The sequence below is a fragment of the Lagenorhynchus albirostris genome, chromosome 4, assembly GCF_949774975.1.
Source record: "Lagenorhynchus albirostris chromosome 4, mLagAlb1.1, whole genome shotgun sequence".
Lineage (NCBI taxonomy): Eukaryota > Metazoa > Chordata > Mammalia > Artiodactyla > Delphinidae > Lagenorhynchus > Lagenorhynchus albirostris.
In genome coordinates, this window is record NC_083098.1 from 116611264 (window position 1) to 116633093 (window position 21830).

General features: G+C 41.9%; 1 protein-coding gene across 5 annotated transcripts in view; it reads right to left on the reverse strand.

The window, feature by feature from the left end:
- Nucleotides 1-2994, reverse strand: part of PAPSS1 (3'-phosphoadenosine 5'-phosphosulfate synthase 1) — a 108757-nt gene extending 105763 nt beyond the window's left edge. The window contains exons 1-5 of one of the 5 annotated variants that reach the window (XM_060148563.1): nt 2837-2967; nt 2465-2567; nt 2159-2377; nt 1981-2033; nt 1707-1857 (exon numbers count right to left, since the gene is read on the reverse strand). Coding sequence is in view for 1 of the 5 variants with exons in the window: in XM_060148561.1 (XP_060004544.1) it covers nt 2837-2896 (60 nt within the window). In the remaining 4 variants the exon portion in view is untranslated. Of the gene's footprint in view, nt 1-1706; nt 1877-1980; nt 2034-2158; nt 2378-2464; nt 2568-2836 lie in introns of all 5 variants that reach the window. The other 4 variants (XM_060148562.1, XM_060148564.1, XM_060148565.1 and 1 more) reach the window with 4 other exon arrangements.
- Nucleotides 2995-21830: the final 18836 nt, after the last annotated feature.

Here is a 21830-nt window from a genome sequence, read left to right on the forward strand (position 1 = left end):
TCTCTGTGCCTCAGCTTCTTCATCAATAAAATGGAGATACTAATTGGAATAAAGAGGATAACTAACAATAACAGCTAACACACATAATACTCAGACTGTAACAGCTAACACACACACAACACTTACAATATGCCAGACGCTGTTCTAAGCAGTTTTCATATATTAACTCCTTTAATCTTCACAATATCCCTGTGAGGCCATCACCCCCATTTTACAGATGAGCAAACTGGCACAGAGAAATTAAGTGCCTACCTAAAGGTTACACGGTTAGCAAATAGCGAAGCCCAGGTTCGAGTCCAGGCAGTCAGTTCCAGGGTCCTTGCTTTAAACCACTGTCTCTCATGATAACCACCTCAAAAATGGTACAGAAATTCAATAAGTTAATTTAGGTAAAAAATTTCAAACTGTCTCCAGCACATAGTAAACTTTCCTTCAGTGTTTAACTATTATCACCATCACTCCAGTCCTCAACCTACTTCCCAAATTCCCTGCATGCTGCGACTTTTCTCCTCATTTCCCAGGATTAAAACCTCAGGATCCTCTTTTAATACGTCTCCCTCTTTCATTCCCCAACTCTTGTCAGGTCCTTCTTACTCAACCTTGAACGCTCTTAACGGATCTATGCTGCTTTTCCACTACCACCTTAGCCCAGTACTCGGCACCCTCACAACTGTATGAATTAATAGCAGTAACAAGACAAAGACCTTAACTGGTGCTCACGTACCAGGCATTCCTCAAGTCTATTAATTCATTTAAACCTTACTATAACCCTGTTTGTTCTCCAGGACTTCTATATCTGGGCTCTAACAGTGTCTAATTTCTTTAGCAGACCTGTCTTCCTGGAATACCAATTTCATCATGTGATGGGAACTTTAAAGGTGTCTGGATTCGCTACATGTGTCCCTATCAGTTGATGTATGTGAGAGGAAAAGATGATGGGTGTTCCCTACTGGGGCAAAGAAAGATTTACAAGGCCCTGAAAATTAAAAATTCTAGCCTCATCCAAAATCTCTCACAGAATCTAGTCTCAACTCAGCAACCAAACATTAACAACTATACAACCTAGCCCCATCCTGCTCATTCAATCTTATCTCCAGTCAACAAAAGCCCTCCAGAGTGGTTAAACAGGTCTCTTCATTGTTCCTGGAGTAAATAATGGTAATTATTATTATTTATATTATTTATAATAATAATATTATATATTATTATAAATAATATAAATTATTATTAATATTAGACCTTATTCATACAGTTCCCCTCTGCCTCAAAAATCTGAGCACACTTCACCTCCATCACGCCCAGACTAAACTCCCCTCTAAACTGTGATAAAACAGCTGTCTTACCCCACTCACTGCGGTCTATAATGATATATTCATCATCCGGCAAATGCCAATCACAACCCCAACCAGGCCCTGAGCAACTGGAAGGCAAGCACTGAGTCCCTCATTTCTCACCTTCCCCGTGAGTAGCACATGCCTCTACAAAGAACACGCACTTATTTGGCAAATGGAACAGTAAATGAGTTACAGTGTAGCTGAAATGACATGTAAATACCCTAATTCAGCCATCCGTATTTCCCTAACCAGGAAACACCTCAAGGTAACAGGAGCAGTATCAATAGTTTCATAGCAGTGTTATCACTGCACTCTCCAAGTCATTATCTTCTTTACTCCTCAAAACTCTCCAGTGAAGTACCACTACTATACCTTTAAGGCAGCTGAGGTTTAAAGAAGTCGAGGGTTTTTACTCAGGATCACACAACTACTATACGGCAAAGCTGGAACCAGAGACCAGGCCTAGTTCAGCGCTCTTTCCAATGGTCTAATTCCCCTTTTATCTCTTCTCCGTCCTTATCACCTAAGGAAGAGTTAAATAACTAAGAGGGGAAAGGAATCGGGTGAGAATACTTGGTAACAACAGATGTGGTAAATTAATGACTTGAACATTTGTCTGAAATGGCTTTTTTTTTCTTTGACTCACCAAGGGTAATGACGATTTACAAGGCTGCATTTAAACCTCATGATCTTGCTGTACTGTGAAATAAAAATTTCCACCCAAACTTAAAACCAGTATCTTTCCGGCCTCCAGAGCTGGACATCACCTGCTCCACCCCACCCCCTCTACACTTACAAAATCTTAGCTTAAGGCTGTTTCTTACCAAGAATAATTAAGGAAGCAAGCAACCTTCCGAGGCTGCTTAACCATCAAAGCAAACTGGCAGTCCTTGCTAAACGTTATAAGCCATTAGTTTCCCCACACTTCACTGTTTCCATGTTATTTGCTGGATATTCCGATTTAGCACCGAATCACAAAGAACCTCAGTTCAGGGCAGTCTCAGCTCATGAATGGCCGCATTGTTGAGTACTCTCCCTTCACGCTGAAAGTCAGAAATGGAAAGACGTGGAGATGGACCCAAACCTGGGCTCACTGCACTGGCAAAGCCAAGAAAAACCAGGAAACGTACCAAAGACGCCTGCCTCTGCCTCCTCCGCAGACCTTCAGGCCAATGGAGGGGGATGCGGGCAGCTCCCCCTCGAGGGATGCAGGTTTCAGCAGCCGCCAGCTCACTGCCGAAAGAGCGTCCTCAAGGTCTCCTCTGAGGCGAGGAGCTGGAGAAGGGGGAGTTCTTCCCACGGACCCTGGATCGGACCCCCGCCCCCGCCGCGCCACTCCACCCGGCACAACCCACCGCCCCAGGTGGAAGGCGCCGCGGCCTCGGGTACCACCCCCAATTCTCCAGGGAGGATACAGAGGAGGCGGAAGGGAGGCAGCGGCTACGAAACAAGCTGCAGCCGGTGACTCCCAGAGCCTCCTCCGCACCTCTACTCCGACTCACCCAGTTCTGCGCGTTATTGCTCAGCTTGACTTTCTTGCACAGGCTACCGGGAACCTCCATGGCTGCTCAGCGCGCGGGTGCCCGCGTTCTCAGCACCCAGTGAGTAGTCGGAGGACGGGAGGCCGGCGGGGGCGGGACGGGAAGGCGGGGTCTCCTCGCGACCGGGCTGGCACGCGCTGTCGTAGGCACGCGCTCGTGCTCGCGGCTCCGACTGAGCGGCGCCTCGGCCCCGCCTCCTAAATGGGTCCCGGACAGAGGTGTGTGGGGTGGGGCGAAGCACCGGACGAGAACCGGACGCAGGGGGTGGGAGCGGGCCTTCAGGGCGCGCACCGACGCGAGCGCGCACGACGCTCCTCCCTCTTGATTCTGAAGTAGGGGCGGGGCCTGAGAACGTAGTCGTGGAACTTCCAGGGTCCCTCCCCCGCTCGCCGCCTTGCGCTGCGCATGCGCAGAGGCTGGAAACGCGTCCCAGGCCTCGACCTGGAAGGACAAGGAAGATACCAGCTCCCCACCTCTTTGCGGGTTTGGGTGCGTGCTGCTGTTTACTAGATGGCAGAAGACATTGATGTGGTCTCCCGACCCTCTGGTTTTCACTCCGTAAACCCGGCCACCAGTTTCCTATCCTCCATATCTGTGCCCTCCTCTCCCTGGCCACATTTAAAGAGGAATTTTCCAGCTTCGCGGAGGGAAGATTTGCTAAACAGCTCATTCTCCACACGTTCCACTTAGCTTTAAAATTCTGCTCAACGCACAGTTTCAAAAAAAAAAGTCAATACCCCATCCCTGGACATCAGTAATTAATATTTCTCAGGTTTTAGTGGTTATCTGCAAGGTGCCTCCTTCCCCACTTGCAGATGTCTCTTCAGGAGATTTCTGTCGGATACTTCTCACCCGGTAAGCCAGAAAGAGACCTCTATTTTATTAGCTTCTCAGGAAATCCTTAGAGGAATGAAATCCAGGCTGCAGGAGGGCCCTTGGTTACCACAGAGTAGAATGTCCATGTGTGAAGGACATTTTCAAATTCACCGAAGTATACCACAGCTACTTCACAGGAGGATGGGCTGGGGATGGAGGGGAGCCTGCTCTAGGAGTTATCTCCCCTTCCACCCCCAGTACCCTAAGGGACTTTCCATAGCTTGTCCCTGGCACCAAGATAGTTGTTTGAAGTGCTTCTCCTCCATAACCCAATGCCCTACCCTACAAATACACACCAATCCCAAAGACCTGACATTACTGCCTCTTTGCTGGAGGACAAGAGGGAAGGAAAAATGCCCACCAAACTAAGAAGGTATCTTGAGACTGAGAAAATGAAGCAGGTGTCTCCATGTAATCAATGGATCCGTTTATTATACAGTAACTTACAGGGTGAGATCATGGAGGACTGTGACCCAGAAGCATTTACAGCTGCATCCACACCGCTGAGGGGACATTGGGACAGTTGTATAGCTAACCTAGGGTATTGGAGTAGTGCTTAGAAACAGGAAGTGCATTCCTAAGTCAAGGTTTATGGATGGGTAAGTAGTCTCCTGGGCACTGGGAATATGTCCGCAAAGGTCTTCATCATTGTCTGGGGACTAAAATAGCACAGAAGCCACTGGGTCCTAATGATTATTAAACAATATCTATTAACTTCAAAGCCCTTGACGACAAGAGAAATGATTTACTGCAGAGTACAGTCCTGGGTAGGGCCAGTGGAAGGACAGGAGGAACTTCTACAGGCCCAAGTTGCCATCAGTTATGCTGACAGTCATACATTCTTTTTTTTTTTTTTTAATTTTTATTTTTGGCTGCATTGGGTCTTCGTTGCTGCGCATGGGCTTTCTCTAGTTGTGGAGAGCGGGGCCTACTCTTTGTTAAGGTGCACGGGCTTCTCATTGCGGTGGCTTCTCTTGTTGCGGAACATGGGCTCTAGGTGCGCGGGCTTCAGTAGCTGTGGCTCGCAGGCTCTAGAGCACAGGCTTCAGTAGTTGTGATGCACGGGCTTAGTTGTTCTGCAGCATGTGGGATCTTCCCGGACCAGGGCTCAAACCCGTGTCCCCTGCGTTGGCAGGTGGATTCTTAACGACTACACCGCTGAGGAAGTCCCAACAGTCATACATTCTTAATAGCTAGCAAATCAGTTCCCTGTTTATTTACCTCACTGCTACTGTGTTAATATTAGGCCTTTCCTATATCCAGGATGAATCACAACTAATCCCCGTATCTGGGCATCCTGTGCATCTGCTGCCCACACACTCCATTCTTAACATTGCTGTCAGAGTGTTATTTCTAAAACTTCAATCTTGTTACTTGACCTCAAACTGTCAATGGTTTCCTTGTAGCTTTTTCTTCGGGGACTCTTCATTTGCAGTCTGTATATAGAACTTAATTTCAGTATATTTCTGAATTCTGCCAATAACGGAATGAGCTTAGAAGAGGATCCAAAGCTTCAAATGAAAACACAGCACCACATTTGGAATCAGCCATTTCTCTAAGGAGTCCCAGGATTCCTGGTTTTCAGAAGGGAGTGGTATTTAGATATCACAATCTGGGCTTCTAAAACTGTTTAGTGCTTCTGAGTCAGTCCATATTTCTGGACTTTTTCAGTGAAAGACTTTTTTCAGGTAAAATATATAAGTTTACCTTGATACTATCAATTCAAATGTATTATTTCAGACATCATTCATGCAAATGAGCCTGAAACATCCTGTCAAATCCAAAACAAGAAATTATCAAAAACCACTAGGATTATGTCAAAAGGACTCAGAAGCCAAACTGAAGCTTTCCCCTGTCAAAATTACACAATTAGAGCACTAAAGGGATAATCTCTATAAGGTATTGAAACAAATCAAATATGTTTAAATCTAAATGTTCATAATGATGACAATTTAAAAAGAACTAATTGTCACACTTGGAGGATGCTAACAAACCAACTCATTGTTTTGAAAACTTACAAATAAAACGAAAGAATTAAGCATTTACCCTGGCTGCCATCACTAACTGTAAGTCAGGTAATGAAAAAGCTGATTGTAAGGAACGGCACCAAAAACGGAGGAGAGCTTAAACAAGCTCTATTTGGGTACGCTCCCGGGCGAGGTTCACTGGTCCGAGAGAAAGGGGCCAGAAAAGTCGTGCCCGGTCGAGGGTTTGGGAAGAATTTATAGGGGAAGAAGGGAAAGGGGTGTGGTGAATCCGGGAGGGCGCTGGGTATTCCTTATTTGGCGGCCTTTTCGGGTATCGTGGGGGACCGTTAGTCCCGCCCCTCGAAAGGCGGGAAGGCTGGGCCGGGTGGAAAGTCCCCAGGTCAGTTCCTGGAACTGGGTGGTCCGGAAAGTCTCCAGGTCAGTTTCAACCTGTGAGTCTGATTGCGTTCCCCTGCCTCGGGCCAGTTGGCCTTACACTGATGAGAGGAAGTTTTTCTTTGTAGACATACAGCTAATAAATTAGGAAGGAAAGGTAGATTTTATAATGTCACCATTTTACAACTTTAAATGAAATAAATGGATAAAGACAATGGTCCTCAATGGCTGCTAAATCATGAAAATAAAGAACATTAGAACTTTCCTGCTTCCTGATGAAGTATTAATGCCCCCAAAAAAGTTAAAACTGATCTTAAGTCTTCAGGTTTCATTATCAATTTATAGCTAATGCAGAGGAAAGAGGAAGACGAAAATCACCATAAATGCAATCAGTCAAGTCCAAACTGTGAAAAACTACATCATAAATGACCTGACTCTTCAATAATTCAATTATAGGAAAAACTAAAGAAGAACTAAAGATTAAAAGGTAACTTATGAGAACTATCAAGCAGTTGAAATACATGAACTTATCTGAACACTGCTTCAAACAAAAAAATATTTTTAAATACAGGAAATTTAGAGAGTCCCTAGACTCTTGATATTAAAGACATTCTTTTGGCATTATAATAGCATTGTTATTATATCTTTAAAGGAGTAATTTTAGAGATAGGTATTGAAAGATTTACCAATGAAATGGCAATGCCATTGGTATTCAGGAAACAAAATTCGTCTCCTGGAAATTAAAAACAAGATAGCAGGAGTGGAAGAAAAGGTGAAGATATCTTTCAGAATGCAGAGCAAAAACCCCAAAAGATAAGAAATAGAGGAGAATATTTAAAAAGAAAGAACAGTCTAGGAAATTTAAGATTCAAATATTAAGAGTTCCAAAAAGAGAAATCCCACCAGAGGAAATAACCAAGGAAATTATTCAACAAAATTTCCTATAACTGAAGGATTTTAGACATTCGTTGAATGTCCAGCTTAACAGATAAAAATAAAGCACAGCACTATGAAATTTCCAAACCGTGTTCCCCAGTGTTCTGAAATTTTTTGGAAATCCTACAAGCTTCCAAGGAGAAGATGGAGAGTTCACAAAGAAAGAATCAGGAGTATAAATGAATTGAAGCTATCAAGAAACACACCAAGAGCTAGAAGACAAATGGAACAATAGCTTCAGAGCTCTAAAAAAAAGGTATTTCCGCAAAAGAAAAAAAAGGGAAAAAGAAAAATATTTCCAATTTAGAATCTAGAATTATCATACACCCTCTCTTAAAGAAATATTAGAGGATATGCTTCACCTAAATAGGAAGAGAAAAACATGGCATCCAGAGAATAGGAGTTCCCACACAGGAAACAACTGGAGGGAATTCTAGTGAAGGGAGATCCCAGGATGACGGCAGTGTACCAGGTCTAGAAGATAATCATTCAGAAGCCTCTCCAAGAAGTCAGGAAGCCCTTGGAGAGCCCTGTTTAGGAAGATGAAATTGATAGAGCATTTGACGGGAATGACCATACTGAAAATAATTTAGATAGGTGACAGAGTTTGGGATTAAATTAGTGATAACTACTTAGAAAACTAAGTCATCAAAAAGGATACATTGGGACTTCCCTAGTGGCACAGCGGATAAACTCCACACTCCCAATGCAGGGCGCCTGGGTTCGATCCCTGGTCAGGGAACTAGATCCCATATGCATGCCGCAACTAAGAGTTCGCATGCCACAACTAAGGAGCCTGCAAACTGCAACTAAGGAGCCCAACTACCGCAACTAAGGAGCCCACGTACTGCAACAAAGGAGCCTGCCTGCCGTAACTAAGACCCCATGCAACCAAGACCCCATGCAACCAAATAAATAAACAAATATTTTTCTTTAAAAAAAAGGATATATTTATCGCACCCTTTCTGTACAAACTGTATTTCAGGGTAATCAAATAGTTGATAAGGGAAAGTTCAGACTGATAGAATTTTAGCTAATAAATGCAGAAGGAATGTTGGCATTTAAAAATCACCATTTTAAACAACTGATGAGGGAATTCCCTGGCGGTCCAGTGGTTAGGACTTGGAGCTTCCACTGCAGGGGTCACGGGTTCGATCCCTGGTTTGGGAAATGAGATCCCGCGCTGTGTGGCACGGCCAAAAATACACCTGAGGGGGTAATTGATATAGGCGATAACCATTAGCGACTGATAAAAGTATTAGGTGAAAGGTAGTGTGATGGCTAATTTTGTGTCAACTTGACTGGGTCATGGGGTGCCCAGATATTGGTTAAACATTATTCTGGGTGTGTCTGTGTTTCTGGATGAGATTAACATTTGAATCAGTAGACTGAGTAGCTTCCCCCTCTAATGTGGTGGTCTTCATCCAATCAGCTGAAGGTCTGAGTAGAGCAAAAAAGATGACTCTTCCACAAGTAAGAGGGAGCTCCTCCTACCTTACTTCCTGGAGCTGAGGCATTGGTCTTTTCCTGCCTTCAGACCTGAACTGAAATGTTGGCTCCTGGGTCTCCAGCTTGCTGACTGCAGATCTTAGGACTTCTCAGCATCCACGATCACATGAGCCAATTCCTATCTATCTGTTTATCTATCCTATTGGTTCTGTTTCTTTAGAGAACCCTGACTAATACAGGTAGGAAAGGGAATTTTATAATGGACACATCAGGCTGACACCACCTGCGTCCACTTGTTAATCTTAGCATCTCTAAAACTGGGACAGCAGATATCTTGTACCCTAAAATGTGAAGTAACAGGAAATACTCAGCACTATTGTTTTAGTTTGGGTTGTTGAAGAAGCAGGCATGAAAAGAAGGATTCGAGTACAAGTCATTTATTTGGGAGGTGATCCCAGGAAACACCATTAGTGGAGTTATACAGGAACAAGAAGGAAGTCAATAAAGAGTGTGCTATCGGGCTACCCTGGTGGCGCAGTGGTTGAGAGTCCACCTGCCGATGCAGGGAACGCAGGTTCGTGCCCCGGTCCGGGAAGATCCCACATGCCACGGAGCAGCTGGGCCCGTGAGCCATGGCTGCTGAGCCTGTGCTTCCAGAGCCTGTGCTCTGCAACAGGAGAGGCCACAACAGTGAGAGGCCCGCGTACCGCAAAAAAAAAAAAAAAAAAAAAAAAAAAAAAAAAAAAGAGCGTGCTATCAAGCAGCCATGGTGGGTAACTGGAGCTAAATCCCACCAGGGAACTCTGAGAAACAGTGTAGAGCATGTCCTTCAGAGTATCTCACCTGAGGGAGAGAACTAGGGCATTGGTACAACTCCCTTCAGTCATTATTCAAGGACTACTCCCAGGGAGTGTTCATTCTCTGGTACTTTTGGATTGCAATGCACATCTATAGAGAGGGCACTAGTCCCAAAGAAAGCCCTCATGCAAAGAGATGGCAGTAAGGGCAAAGTGGATGTGGATGGGCACCAGAAGTGTTTGCCAGAGCCACTAATGAAGTATTCTTTTTTTTAAAAAAAGCATATTTCTATACTATTTCTTTTTTATGTAAGAGTACTTTTTTTAAGATGAGAAAAGACAAAGAATTTTTCAAAGAAAACCACACAAGCCCACTTAAAAGAAAAAAAAAGAAAAGAAAAAGAAAAGAAACTGTCTCCAGAGGAAAAATATCATGCTGGAAAGGAGGGCTAATAATAGTTTTACTACATGGCTCCGCTCTAAATCACACATATTTAGTCATAATAATGTAAACTATGAATATAAACATCAACAAAATTGCAGTATGACTAGCTGGAGAGTTTGAGGGGATACAATGCGTGTGTCTGTGTTGGTGTGTGTGTGTGTGTGTGTGTGTGTGTGTGTGTGATGATAATAGGAGAGGAAACAGATAAATCCTCATTTTCCATAGTGAGAGAACAAGAGATATTGTCTAAAACATAAAGACCAAGAATAGCAATACACCCATTGTTTCAAGATGTGGAGATATAGACCAAGGGAATTTGCTAAAAGACTTAAGAGTGGTTGCCTCCAGGGAAGGAAAATTGCTCTCTGTTTTAAAATTCCTTATTGAATTACTTGACTCTAAACTATTTGGATATTATCATTTTGACACACATACAAAAAAACTTTTTTTGGAAAGAGTGAATTAGAAGTCAAATGAAGTTATCATGTGAGAACAACCCTGAAGATGTTTGGCTTGAAAAAAGGAGCAGAGATATGGGACATAGTTGAAGGATAATACAGAATCAAGATAGGATAGTTTAAAAAGAAAGGAGAAAAACTAGAGTAAATTGTATGCTGATGAGAATGATCCAACAGAGAGAGAGGGTAACTGATGGATGGAGGTCCTTGCGGCTGAGAATCCAGAGAATAAGTAAAGACAGGCCTTTAATGTGCAGTAAGTAATTCCTGCAAAATAAAGTAAAAGGAGAGGACGTGCACAGATGCCAGTCCATTTGTATAGGTAGTGGAATGATGAGGGAATTTCCGTTGAAGGTTTTTATTTTCTCATTTAGTACGAAGCAAGGCCATTACTGAGAGAGGACCATACTTTGAGAACTATTGCTGTAAATAATGGATGGGCATTCCTAAATATCTATAACTAAGTAATTAACCTTAGGCATTAAGATCTCTCCCGTAATTTAACTGTATATTTCAAACATCATAAAAATTGAAAAGAAAAAATTAAATATTTTAAGCTAAACTGAGGAGCTATAAAAATTAGGAAACCCAGAGCAACGTGTATTTTAACCCTTTGGGTACACAGGTATTCTCAGTAAGAGAATAATAGTTAGGTAAGTAAGCTTGGTAATATTGTAAGTCATTTACCTTGGTAATATTGGAGCATCAGTCTCAGAAGGTCACCTGGGAGAATTAAAAAGATGCCACACAAGCCAGAGATAAATGGTCATTAGGATCTCATTCACCTCCGTACTCCCTCGTTAAATCGCCACCAGCTGAGAAACTGGTGTGATGGTTTGGAAGCAGTCACGGATATTTGGTTTCCACCTGGAAGGAATCACCATAGATTCAGGAAAGTTCCCCTCAAGTCTCTGGGACTTGCCAGACGATTTCTAAGTCAGTCTGTAGAGAAAATGACCCCTCTAGTCAAGGTGGTTCCATTTTCTCCACATTTTATGTGTGAAGATATATGAAGATACGTAAAGGCATATCTTCTCCACTAGGGGGATTTGACTGAATAAAGAAAGGACTGAAAGAATCCTTGAAACATCACTCAATTTCATCTGAAGCATTTCCTTCTGGTTAACATTGTCTTTTTTTTCCTTAGAAAAACCCCCCAGATAGTGAATTGCATAAGACCAGTTACTAAAAAAAAAGATTATATTTTAAAATTATGGCTCATTCAAAATTCAAAGGAGATCTTCAGAGTGACTGGAAATAACTTGCTAGAAATCTACGTTTTCTACTTTGCCCATATGACCTTGGGGAAATCACATAACTTCTGGCGGGGGCAGTTGGATACATTTATCTCAAAGGATTCTTCCTCTAAAATTATTCTAGGTTCTTAATTTGTGTCATCTATACATGTAAATAATAATTTAATCAAAACCACAAACTGTCTTTAAGTACCTTACTATATGTAAAGCACTGTGTTAATAATTTCTGTGTGTTAAAGTAGCTAAGTAGTAAGTAATAGGATACATCACCAAACACAGCACATATTCTTCTCCCTACGTTCTTTCACCGTAATTATTGAGATTCATCCATGTTGCTCTGTGTATCAATAGTTCATTCCATTTTATTGATGGTTAATATTTCATTGTATGTTGTTATGACTTGATCGAATCACATTTGTGAAGTGGAGCATAGGGTGCTGGATGGTGAGCTGTGGCTCCACTACCGACAAGAGAAATTGAGGCTGCTTAAAGGAGCTCCAGAGACGGGCGCGAGCTGTGGCTAACATCGCGGACCCCAGAGACGGGCATGAGACGCTAAGGCTGCTGCTGCTGCCACCAAGAAACCTGTGTGCGAGCACAGGTCACCCTCCACACCTCCCTTCCGGGGAGCCTGTGCAGCCCGCCACTGCCAGGGTCCCGGGATCCAGGGACAACTCCCCCGAGAGAACGCACGGCGCGCCTCAGGCCGGTGCAACGTCACGTTGGCCTCTGCCGCAGCAGGCTCGCCCCGCACTCCATACCCCTCCCTCCCCCCGGCCTGAGTGAGCCAGAGTCCCCCAATCAGCGGCTCTTTTAACCCCGTCCTGGCTGAGCGAAGAACAGAAGCCCGCCGGCGACCTACACGCAGAGGCGGGGCCCAATCCAAAGCTGAGTCCCTGGGAGCTGTGAGAACAAAGAAGAGAAAGGGAAATCTCTCCTGGCAGCCTCAGAAGCAGCGGATTAAAGCTCCACAATCAACTTGATGTGCCCTGCATCTGTGGAATACATGAATAGACAACGAATCATCCCAAATTGAGGAGGTGGACTTTGAGAGCAAGATTTGTGATTTTTGCCCCTTTTCCTCTTTTTGTGAGTGTGTATGCTTCTGTGTGAGATTTTGTCTGTATAGCTTTGCTTTCACCATTTGTCCTAGGATTCTATCCGTCCGTTTTTCTTTTTTTTAATCTTTTAAAAAATTTTTTTCTCAAAAATAATTTTTTATTTTAATAACCTTATTTTATTTTATCTTTATTTTCTTTTATCCTCTTTCTTTCTACTTTTTCTCCCTTTTATTCTGAGCCGCGTGGATGAAAGGCTCTTAGTGCTGCAGCCAGGAGTCAGTGCTGTGCCTCTGAGGTGGGAGAGCCAACTTCAGGACACTGGTCCACAAGAGACCTCCCAGCTCCACATAATATCAAACAGCGAAAATCTCCCAGAGATCTTCATCTCAATACCAGCACCCAGCTTCACTCAACGACCAGCAAGCTACAATGCTGTACACCCTATGGCAAATAACTAGTAAGACAGGAACACAACCCCACCCATTAGCAGACAGGCTGCCTAAAATCATAATAAGTCCACAGACTCCCCAAAACACACCACCAGACGTGGACCTGCCCACCAGAAAGACAAGATCCAGCCTCATCCACCAGAACACAGGCAGTAGTCCCCTCCACTAGGAAGCCTACACAACCCACTGAACCAACTTTAGCCACTGGGGACAGACACCAAAAACAATGGGAACTACAAACTGGCAGCCTGCAAACCCCAAACACAGTAAGATAAGCAAAATGAGACGACAGAAAAACATACAGCAGATGAAGGAGCAAGATAAAAACCCACCAGACCTAACAAATGAAGAGGAAATAGGCAGTCTACCTGAAAAAGAATTCAGAATAATGATAGTAAAGATGATCCAAAATCTTGGAAATAGAATAGACAAAATGCAAGAAACATTTAACAAGGACCTAGAAGAACTAAAGATGAAACAAGCAATGATGAACAACACAATAAATGAAATTAAAAATACTCTAGATGGGATCAATAGCAGAATAACTGAGGCAGAAGAAGGGATAAGTGACCTGGAAGATAAAATAGTGGAAATAACTACTGCAGAGCAGAATAAAGAAAAAAGAATGAAAAGAACTGAGGACAGTCTCAGAGACCTCTGGGACAACATTAAACACACCAACATTCAAATTATAGGGGTTCCAGAAGAAGAAGAGAAAAAGAAAGGGACTGAGAAAATATTTGAAGAGATTATAGTTGAAAACTTCCCTAATATGGGAAAGGAAATAGTTAATCAAGTCCAGGAAGCACAGAGAGTCCCATACAGGATAAATCCAAGGAGAAACATGCCAAGACACATATTAATCAAACTGTCAATAATTAAATACAAAGAAAACATATTAAAAGCAGCAAGGGAGAAACAACAAATAACACACAAGGGAATCCCCATAAGGTTAACAGCTGATATTTCAGCAGAAACTCTGCAAGCCAGAAGGGACTGGCAGGACATATCTAAAGTGATGAAGGAGAAAAGCCTACAACCAAGATTACTCTACCCAGCAAGGATCTCATTCAGATTTGATGGAGAAATGAAAACCCTTACAGACAAGCAAAAGCTAAGAGAGTTCAGCACCACCAAACCAGCTTTACAACAAATGCTAAAGGATCTTCTCTAGGCAAGAAACACAAGAGAAGGAAAAGACCTACAATAACAAACCCAGGGGCTTCCCTGGTGGCGCAGTGGTTGAGAGTCTGCCTGCTGATGCAGGGGACACGGGTTCGTGCCGCGGTCCGGGAAGATCCCACATGCTGCGGAGCGGCTGGGCCCGTGAGCCATGGCCGCTGAGCCTGCGCGTCCGGAGCCTGTGCTCCGCAACGGGAGAGACCACAATAGTAAGAGGCCCATGTATTGCCAAAAAAAAAAAAAAAAACAAAAAAAACCAAATGGGACCTAATGAAACTTCAAAGCTTTTGCACAGCAAAGGAAACCATAAACAAGACCAAAAGACAACCCTCAGAATGGGAGAAAATATTTGCGAATGAAGCAACTGACAAAGGATTAATCTACAAAATTTACAAGCATCTCATGCAGCTCGATAACAAGAAAACAAAAAACCCAATCCAAAAATGGGCACAAGACCTAAATAGACATTTCTCCAAAGAAGATATACAGAGTGCCAACAAACACATGAAAGAATGCTCAACATCATTAATCATTAGAGAAATGCAAATCAAAACTACAATGAGATATCATCTCACACCGGTCAGAATGGCCAGCATCAAAAAATCTAGAAACAATAAATGCTGGAGTGGGTGGGGAGAAAAGGGAACACTCTTGCACTGCTGGTGGGAATGTGAATTGGTACAGCCACTGTGGAGAACAGTATGGAGGTTCCTTAAAAAACTACAAATAGAACTACCATATGACCCAGCAATCCCACTACTGGGCATATACCCTGAGAAAACCATGGTTCAAAAAGAGTTATGTACCAAAATGTTCATTGCAGCTCTATTTACAATAGCCAGGAGATGGAAACAACCTAAATGTCCATCATCGGATGAATGGATAAAGAAGATGTGGCACATATACACAATGGAATATTACTCAGCCATAAAAAGAAACGAAATTGAGTTATTTGTAGTGAGGTGGATGGACCTAGAGTCTGTCATACAGAGCGAAGTAAGTCAGAAAGAGAAAGACAGATATGGTATGCTAACACATATATATGGAATCTAAGGGGAGAAAAATGTCATGAAGAACCTAAGGGTAAGACAGGAATAAAGACACAGACATACCAGAGAATGGACTTGAGGATATGGGGAGGGGGGAAGGGTAAGCTGTGACAAAGTGACAGAGTGGCATGGACATATATACACTACCAAACATAAAATAGATAGCTGGTGGGAAGCAGCTGCATAGCACAGGGAGATCAGCTTGGTGCTTTGTGACCACCTAGAGGCGTGGGATAGGGAGGGTGGGAGGGAGGGAGACGCAAGAGGGAAGAGATATGGGAACATATGTATACGTATAACTGATTCACTTTGTTATAAAGCAGAAACTAATACATCATTGTAAAGCAATTATACTCCAATAAAGATGTAAAAAAAAAAAGAAATTGAAATAGAGAAGTTTATTACTCACAGATCCTGAACAAAGTACATGGCACACCTTGAGGGGCCACATTGGTAGATCAAAGCAGGGTGCAGGCAGAGAGAGGCAGGACCTGGGGCACATGCCTTTATTAGGGTCTGTGGGTGAGTGCTTTGGGGCTAACACGGTATTGTATTGGTTAATTCAAACCAAAATTAATGCGGCTTGGTAAGCCCTGTGAGGGGGTCTTATTTAAGAGGCACACAAAGAAAGGTCTTGGGAGGCCGGGAAGACTTGATCACAGGGGCTGTTCGGGGAGTTGCCTCAGGAATCTTCACTTGCTTGTGACTCTGCAGGCTATTTTCTAGGGCATATACTTGCATGATGGAGCTAGTGTCAGCTTAAGTCCCCTCTCCCCCCAAAGCCTCTTAGCCACACAAAATAATGCTGAAACAGCAATACCATTGAGTAGCTTAGCTCAACACATGGATACACCATGATTTGTTTATTTGTCTGTTGATGAATGGTTAGGTAATTTCAGTTTGGGGCTTTTGCAAATAAAGCTACCATGAACCTTCATATACAAGTCTTTGTGTGGGCACATACTTTCTTTCCCCCTGGGTAACTACTTAGGAGAGGAATGGCTGAGCCATATGGTAGGTATATGTTTAATTTTTTGAAAACCTGCCAAAACCATTTTCCAAAGTGGATGTACAATTTCACATTCCTGCCAACAGTGTATGAGAATTGTAGTTGTTCCACATCTTTGCCAACACGTGGTATGGCTGGTCTTTTCAATTTTAGTCATGATTATAGTACGCAATGGTGTCTCATTGTGGTTTTAATTCCACCTCCCTAATGTCTACAGATGTTGAATGTCTTTTCATGTGCTTATTTGCTATTTGTATATCTTCCTTGGTTAAGGGTTTGATCAGATCTTTTTCCCATTTTCTAACTGAATTGCTTGTTCTCTTGTTACTAAGAATAATATGTATATATTCCATCTGAAACATTTTACTTTTCATCTCTAGAAGTTCAACACGGGTCTTTGTAAAAAAATATGTCTTCCATGCCTCCATTTAACATGAGAAGTCTTTCCTCTACCTGTTTGAATGTATGTAATGTAACTGTTTAATATCCTTATATACTAATTCTATTATTTGTGTTTACACCTTTTTTGTATTGATTCATTTTTTTCTCATGATGTGTCATAGCTTCCTCCTTTCCCCCACTTCTTCCCTCCTCCTTATTAGACCCCTGATAGTGTGAATTTTACCTTGTTGAATGCTGCATATTTTTGTATTCCTATAAATATTCTTGAGTTTTATCCTGGGTCACAGTTAAGTTACTTGGAAACTGTTCGATACTTTCAAGTCTTGCTTTTAGCATCATTAGGTGGTACCCAAGCAGCCTTTAGTCTATGACTAAGTGTGCCCTACCACTCAGAGCATGATTTTAAATACTTTGCCCAAAGCCAAGTTTTTCTACTCTAGTCAGTGGGAACGCTATCTATTTCTGCTGGTGTGAGCTCCCGGCATTTTCCCCTGTGCTCCTTTTGGGTGGTGTTTTTCTCTGTCCTACGTTAGTTTCCTCACTTGCCTCTGCTCCGGTGGACATTCTGCCATCTCTGGAGCTTTCTCTGTGGTAGCTGTCTCCTCTCCTGCACTCCACTGTGTCTCTCTGATACCCAGCTCTATCTCCTAAACCCAGGGGGACTCCTGGTCTCTGCTTGGGTTCCCCCTTCCTTCCACGGTAAGGTAAATGTTAACAATAGGGAAAACTGGGTGTGGGGTATTTGTGAATTCTCTGTACCATCTCCTTAGTTTTTCTGTAAATATAAAATTGTTCTGAAAATAGAGACTATTTTTTTAAAAATAAAAGAATCCTGACACACTAGAGCAAACATGTTTCTCTCGTGCACTAAATACCCAAATGCTCACCATCCACTGAGCCTGTTCAGACAGCAACAGTAAAATTTCGTTTGCTCCTGGGGTCTCAACTTAAGTTCTTCTCCCTCATGTAAATTGCACTGTAGCCTCAAAACTCTTTCCAGGTAGTAAGCTGAGGCAATTGTAGGGCTTACCTTGTTTATTTCCCCATCTCACTGCCCTGCATTGCCTGGTATCTAATGTCTGAAAATCATTGTTTCACGTATTATTTTGTTGGGTTTTTTACCTGTTTCAGGTGGGATAGTACATCCAATCTCTGACACTTTATCTGCCCAGAAGTAGAGGTTACTTTTTATGTGGTTACTGTTATAGTCATAACTTCTTTGCTTTTTTGTTTGTTTGTTTCACCATTTAAATGTACATCTCTAGATAGTGTAATTAATTCTTACCAATTTAAAAAGTATGATATTGTCTTTAAGACTATTTTAATCTGTAAATTTACTTCTCCATCCTTTTCATTTCTTTACAGCATCACTAAAGGGAAGTGGGTGCTGAACTAAGTAAATTTGGAAGAGTGGGATCTGTAAAACCAAACACAAAAGGAACTTCACATAAGCACCGTACTCTAGTTGATAAAGTCATTCCCATGAGTGTACTGGTTAATAATTCTGATGCTACTGTACATGTACAATGGAATTGAACAATTAAGTAAATGGATGGCACAGAATGAGAGCTAACTTTCTCACTGTTGGAGTGGAATTCAGATAAGCAAGGGGTAAGGGTTGAGGAGAGGCTAGAGTGATTCATTTGGTAATGGATTAGAATTGCAGACACTCGTAAGAACTCATGTGTAAATTATTATAGATGCAGATGATTACATATAGAAATATTTATTGATATGTGTATATACGTAAGTGATATGCACATGTATATTTCTTTGCTCTGTCAGCTGAGAAGACTCAAGAGAAACAACGCCTTACTCCTAGTAACAAGTACACCTAATGCCCAGATCTTGGTTTCTAATGCCACTTTCAATAACTAACCAGGGTTCCTTGGAGTAATGGCTGATTTTAGGACTAGCTAAGAAATAAACGAGATGAGCCTGGGACATCTTGGAGTGTCAGAAAGTAAGGAAGTACAAAAACCAACAACAAAACAAAACAGAATATAACAGAATACCACATTCATGTGGTTCTGTCGAAGGAGCAAAAGAGCCACGTAAGAGTCGCCAGTGGCCAAAGCTGGAACAACTTGGGCAACAAAATAAAGTAGTATTGAATTATCGCAAGTATAAAATAAATATCTGTGAGTCCATATTGATATAAATAAATGATTGAATGAAAAAAGAAATGGGAGAAGAGACAAATCTCCCATGGAGAAGAATTCCAAATAATTTATGTAGATACTTAACCCTCGAGGAGAGGGACCATAAATCTCCACTCCTTAAATATGGGCTGTGCACACTTCCTTCCAAAGGTACATTGTGGAAACGGAGAGAAAAAGAGAAACTTTACAGTGAATAAACTTGACAAACACTACCTCGACCAGGTAATCAAGATCGACATCAACAGTGATAAGTCATGTTGATGGTATGCAGTCTTAATGTGATGTGATGAAAATAACACTTTACCTCTGTGGTCCTCCTTCAAAAACCCATGGCTGCAGTCGAATCATGAGGAATACATCAGACAAATACCAACAGAGGAATAACCTACAAAATACCTGATCGGTACTCAAAACTGTCAAGATCATCAGAAACAAGGTAAGTCTGAGAAACTGTCACAGCCAGGAGGAGCCTAAGGAGACACGACAACTAAATGCAATGTGATATCCTGGATGGGAACCTGAAGCATAGAAAGGAATTAAGTAAAAGCTAAGAAAATCTGACTAAATTGTGGACTTTAATTAATAATAATACATCAGTATTTGTTCATTAAGTGTTTCTTCTGAAGCTATTAACCAAAGAGTTTCCTACAACAGTTGAAAGAACTTCCTGAGCAATTTGTGTGCCGGCCTACCCTACCATTCTACCTATTATTGGCGCCACTAGTAGCAGTTCCCGCTGTGTTTACAGGCTTCTGAAGAGAGCGTGTCATAGTGGTACTTCTTCCCTGAGTAGATAATTGAATAGACTGTTTTCTCATTCTGAATAAGAGAGCATCAGGCCTTCCTGACATCACATATTAGACTCTTTCAGATACTAAGAAATAGGGACATAGTTGGGCTACCACAGTTAATGGGTTTTATTCTAAAGATGGAGGAAGAAAGGGAAATAGGAAGTGTTTTCAGCAGCCACAAAACCAGGATCATGAGGAAACAGCAACCTAGGGTTGCGTACAATGGAAACTCATGTGTTCTCTGCTTCTGCTTCTACGGCTCCTACCCCGGCCAACTAACTGACTGATTTTCCCACATTCAAACTACCCAAGTGACAGGATCTAATTTGCTCTGCCGATCACAATCCAATTCAGACTACTTTTGGTGAAAGCTCTTTTGCCAGACTATCTTTCAAGTTGCTAGCCAGCCTGTAGACAACTGCCTTTGAGTCAGGTGCCCATGCGAGTCTAGTCACCTGCAGCCAGGAGATGGGGTCATACTAAAGTACAACAATTAATTCATTAGGAAGCACCTAGATGGGGGCTGTAGATCAGGAGGAAACCCAGAATCACATACTCCTTTCACAAAGTTCTTTCCTGGAAACACCAATTCTTTGTAATGTACATGTATGTTTTGTGAAAAATGGATAAATCTCATTCAACAAATATTTATAAGTGATTACTAAGTGCCAGGCACAGTTCTATGCACTTAAATGTTTGGGAAATGCCAGGTTAAACAAAGTACATATATTTTTATACTGCAAAATCCTTACTGTTTTTAGTAAGCCATTATAAACCCAAGAGAAGGGCTATCATTTCTATTGTCTCCCAAATTATTAAACTAAGTGCTCTTTTTCTGAAAGGCATTTCTTAAGCCTCAGATAACACAAAGGATACATCCGGAGAAATATTCAGTTTTACCCTTGAGGATGCAGGAAATGATGCCATCGAGGGACACATGGACCGAAGTAGCTAAACTCCACAAGGTACCTCCTCTCCCATGATGAACTGCTCATCCTGGTATTCACACCCTGTGTAGTTCTCTTCCACCCTGAATTCATGCTGACCCTATAATTTACTTTAGCCAACAGAATGTGGCAGAAGCGACCGTGTATCTGTTCCAGGCTTACACCTGACAACTTGAGTCTAAGCTACTTTGCCAGAAGAACTAGAGAGAGGCCACATGGAGAAATAGAGGTTCTAATGCTATCTGGAGAAGACCAAGGAATGCAGCCAGCAGGGGGAACCAAAGCCCCAAATATCTGACCATAGGAGGGCCATTCCAGTAAGACCCATTCAATCCATCTTAGCCCAAGTGACAAATGTGAGTGAAGCAGCCATCCTGGACATTCCAGTCCAGTCCAAGTAGAGAAATCAACAAGCTGTAGCCAAATCCCAATCCACGAACTGTGAGGCATAACAAAGTTGTGGTTGTTTTAAGCCAATAAGTTTTGAAGTAATTTTTTTAAACAGCAGTAGGTTAACAAAAAGTATATTAACTGTTTTGGAAAAAATATGGCATAAACTTAATATATTGTGCCTAAACTATATTTATAAACACGTGTCTGCTTTAGAAATGACCCATTTTAGAGGAAATACCTTAGATATTTACTTACAAATACTTAAATAATTTCACTGTTTACTACAATCATTTGCCTTCATTTACTTTTGAAAATAACCACTTTATCAGTAAAAATTACAAATCAAATAAAGGATGTTATGAAATATTTAATCACAGAGAAGCCAATTTAATTATGCATATTTTTACAGTAATCAAAACTAAAATACTTTCATACAATAAGGAACTAAGCAAAAATTGTATTGAACCTGAGACATCCATTAGTTTATAACAGGCAAATCTAATTTACAAGAATATCTGCTTGTTTTAAGTTGCAACAAATATCAATAGCAATTAGGAAATTATAAACTCATAACATAAAAACAAGGTTCTAATTTCAGTGAGGGAACATTATCCTGCTATTTACAAGTTTGCGGATACTCAGGATTTGCCCTAAGACGATGAAATGTTAAACACATTTCTCTTTCTTTCTTCCTCCTCCTCCTTTCCCCTTCCCTTCCGCCCAGCCCTCCCCTCACCCCTAATTCTTTTCTCCCCAGATGTCCAGGATACTAGGTAGGTCACACTGGTCTGAGTTTTTGTGAGGTAGTGTTCTGAGAAACCCACAGGGTCATTTCACACAAGCCAGTCCGAAGCCCATGCTGTGTTATTATGTTGTAACACTGAAAAATCGTCCCTATTTTAGGATTTGCCCCTTTCTAGGTTGAGCAAT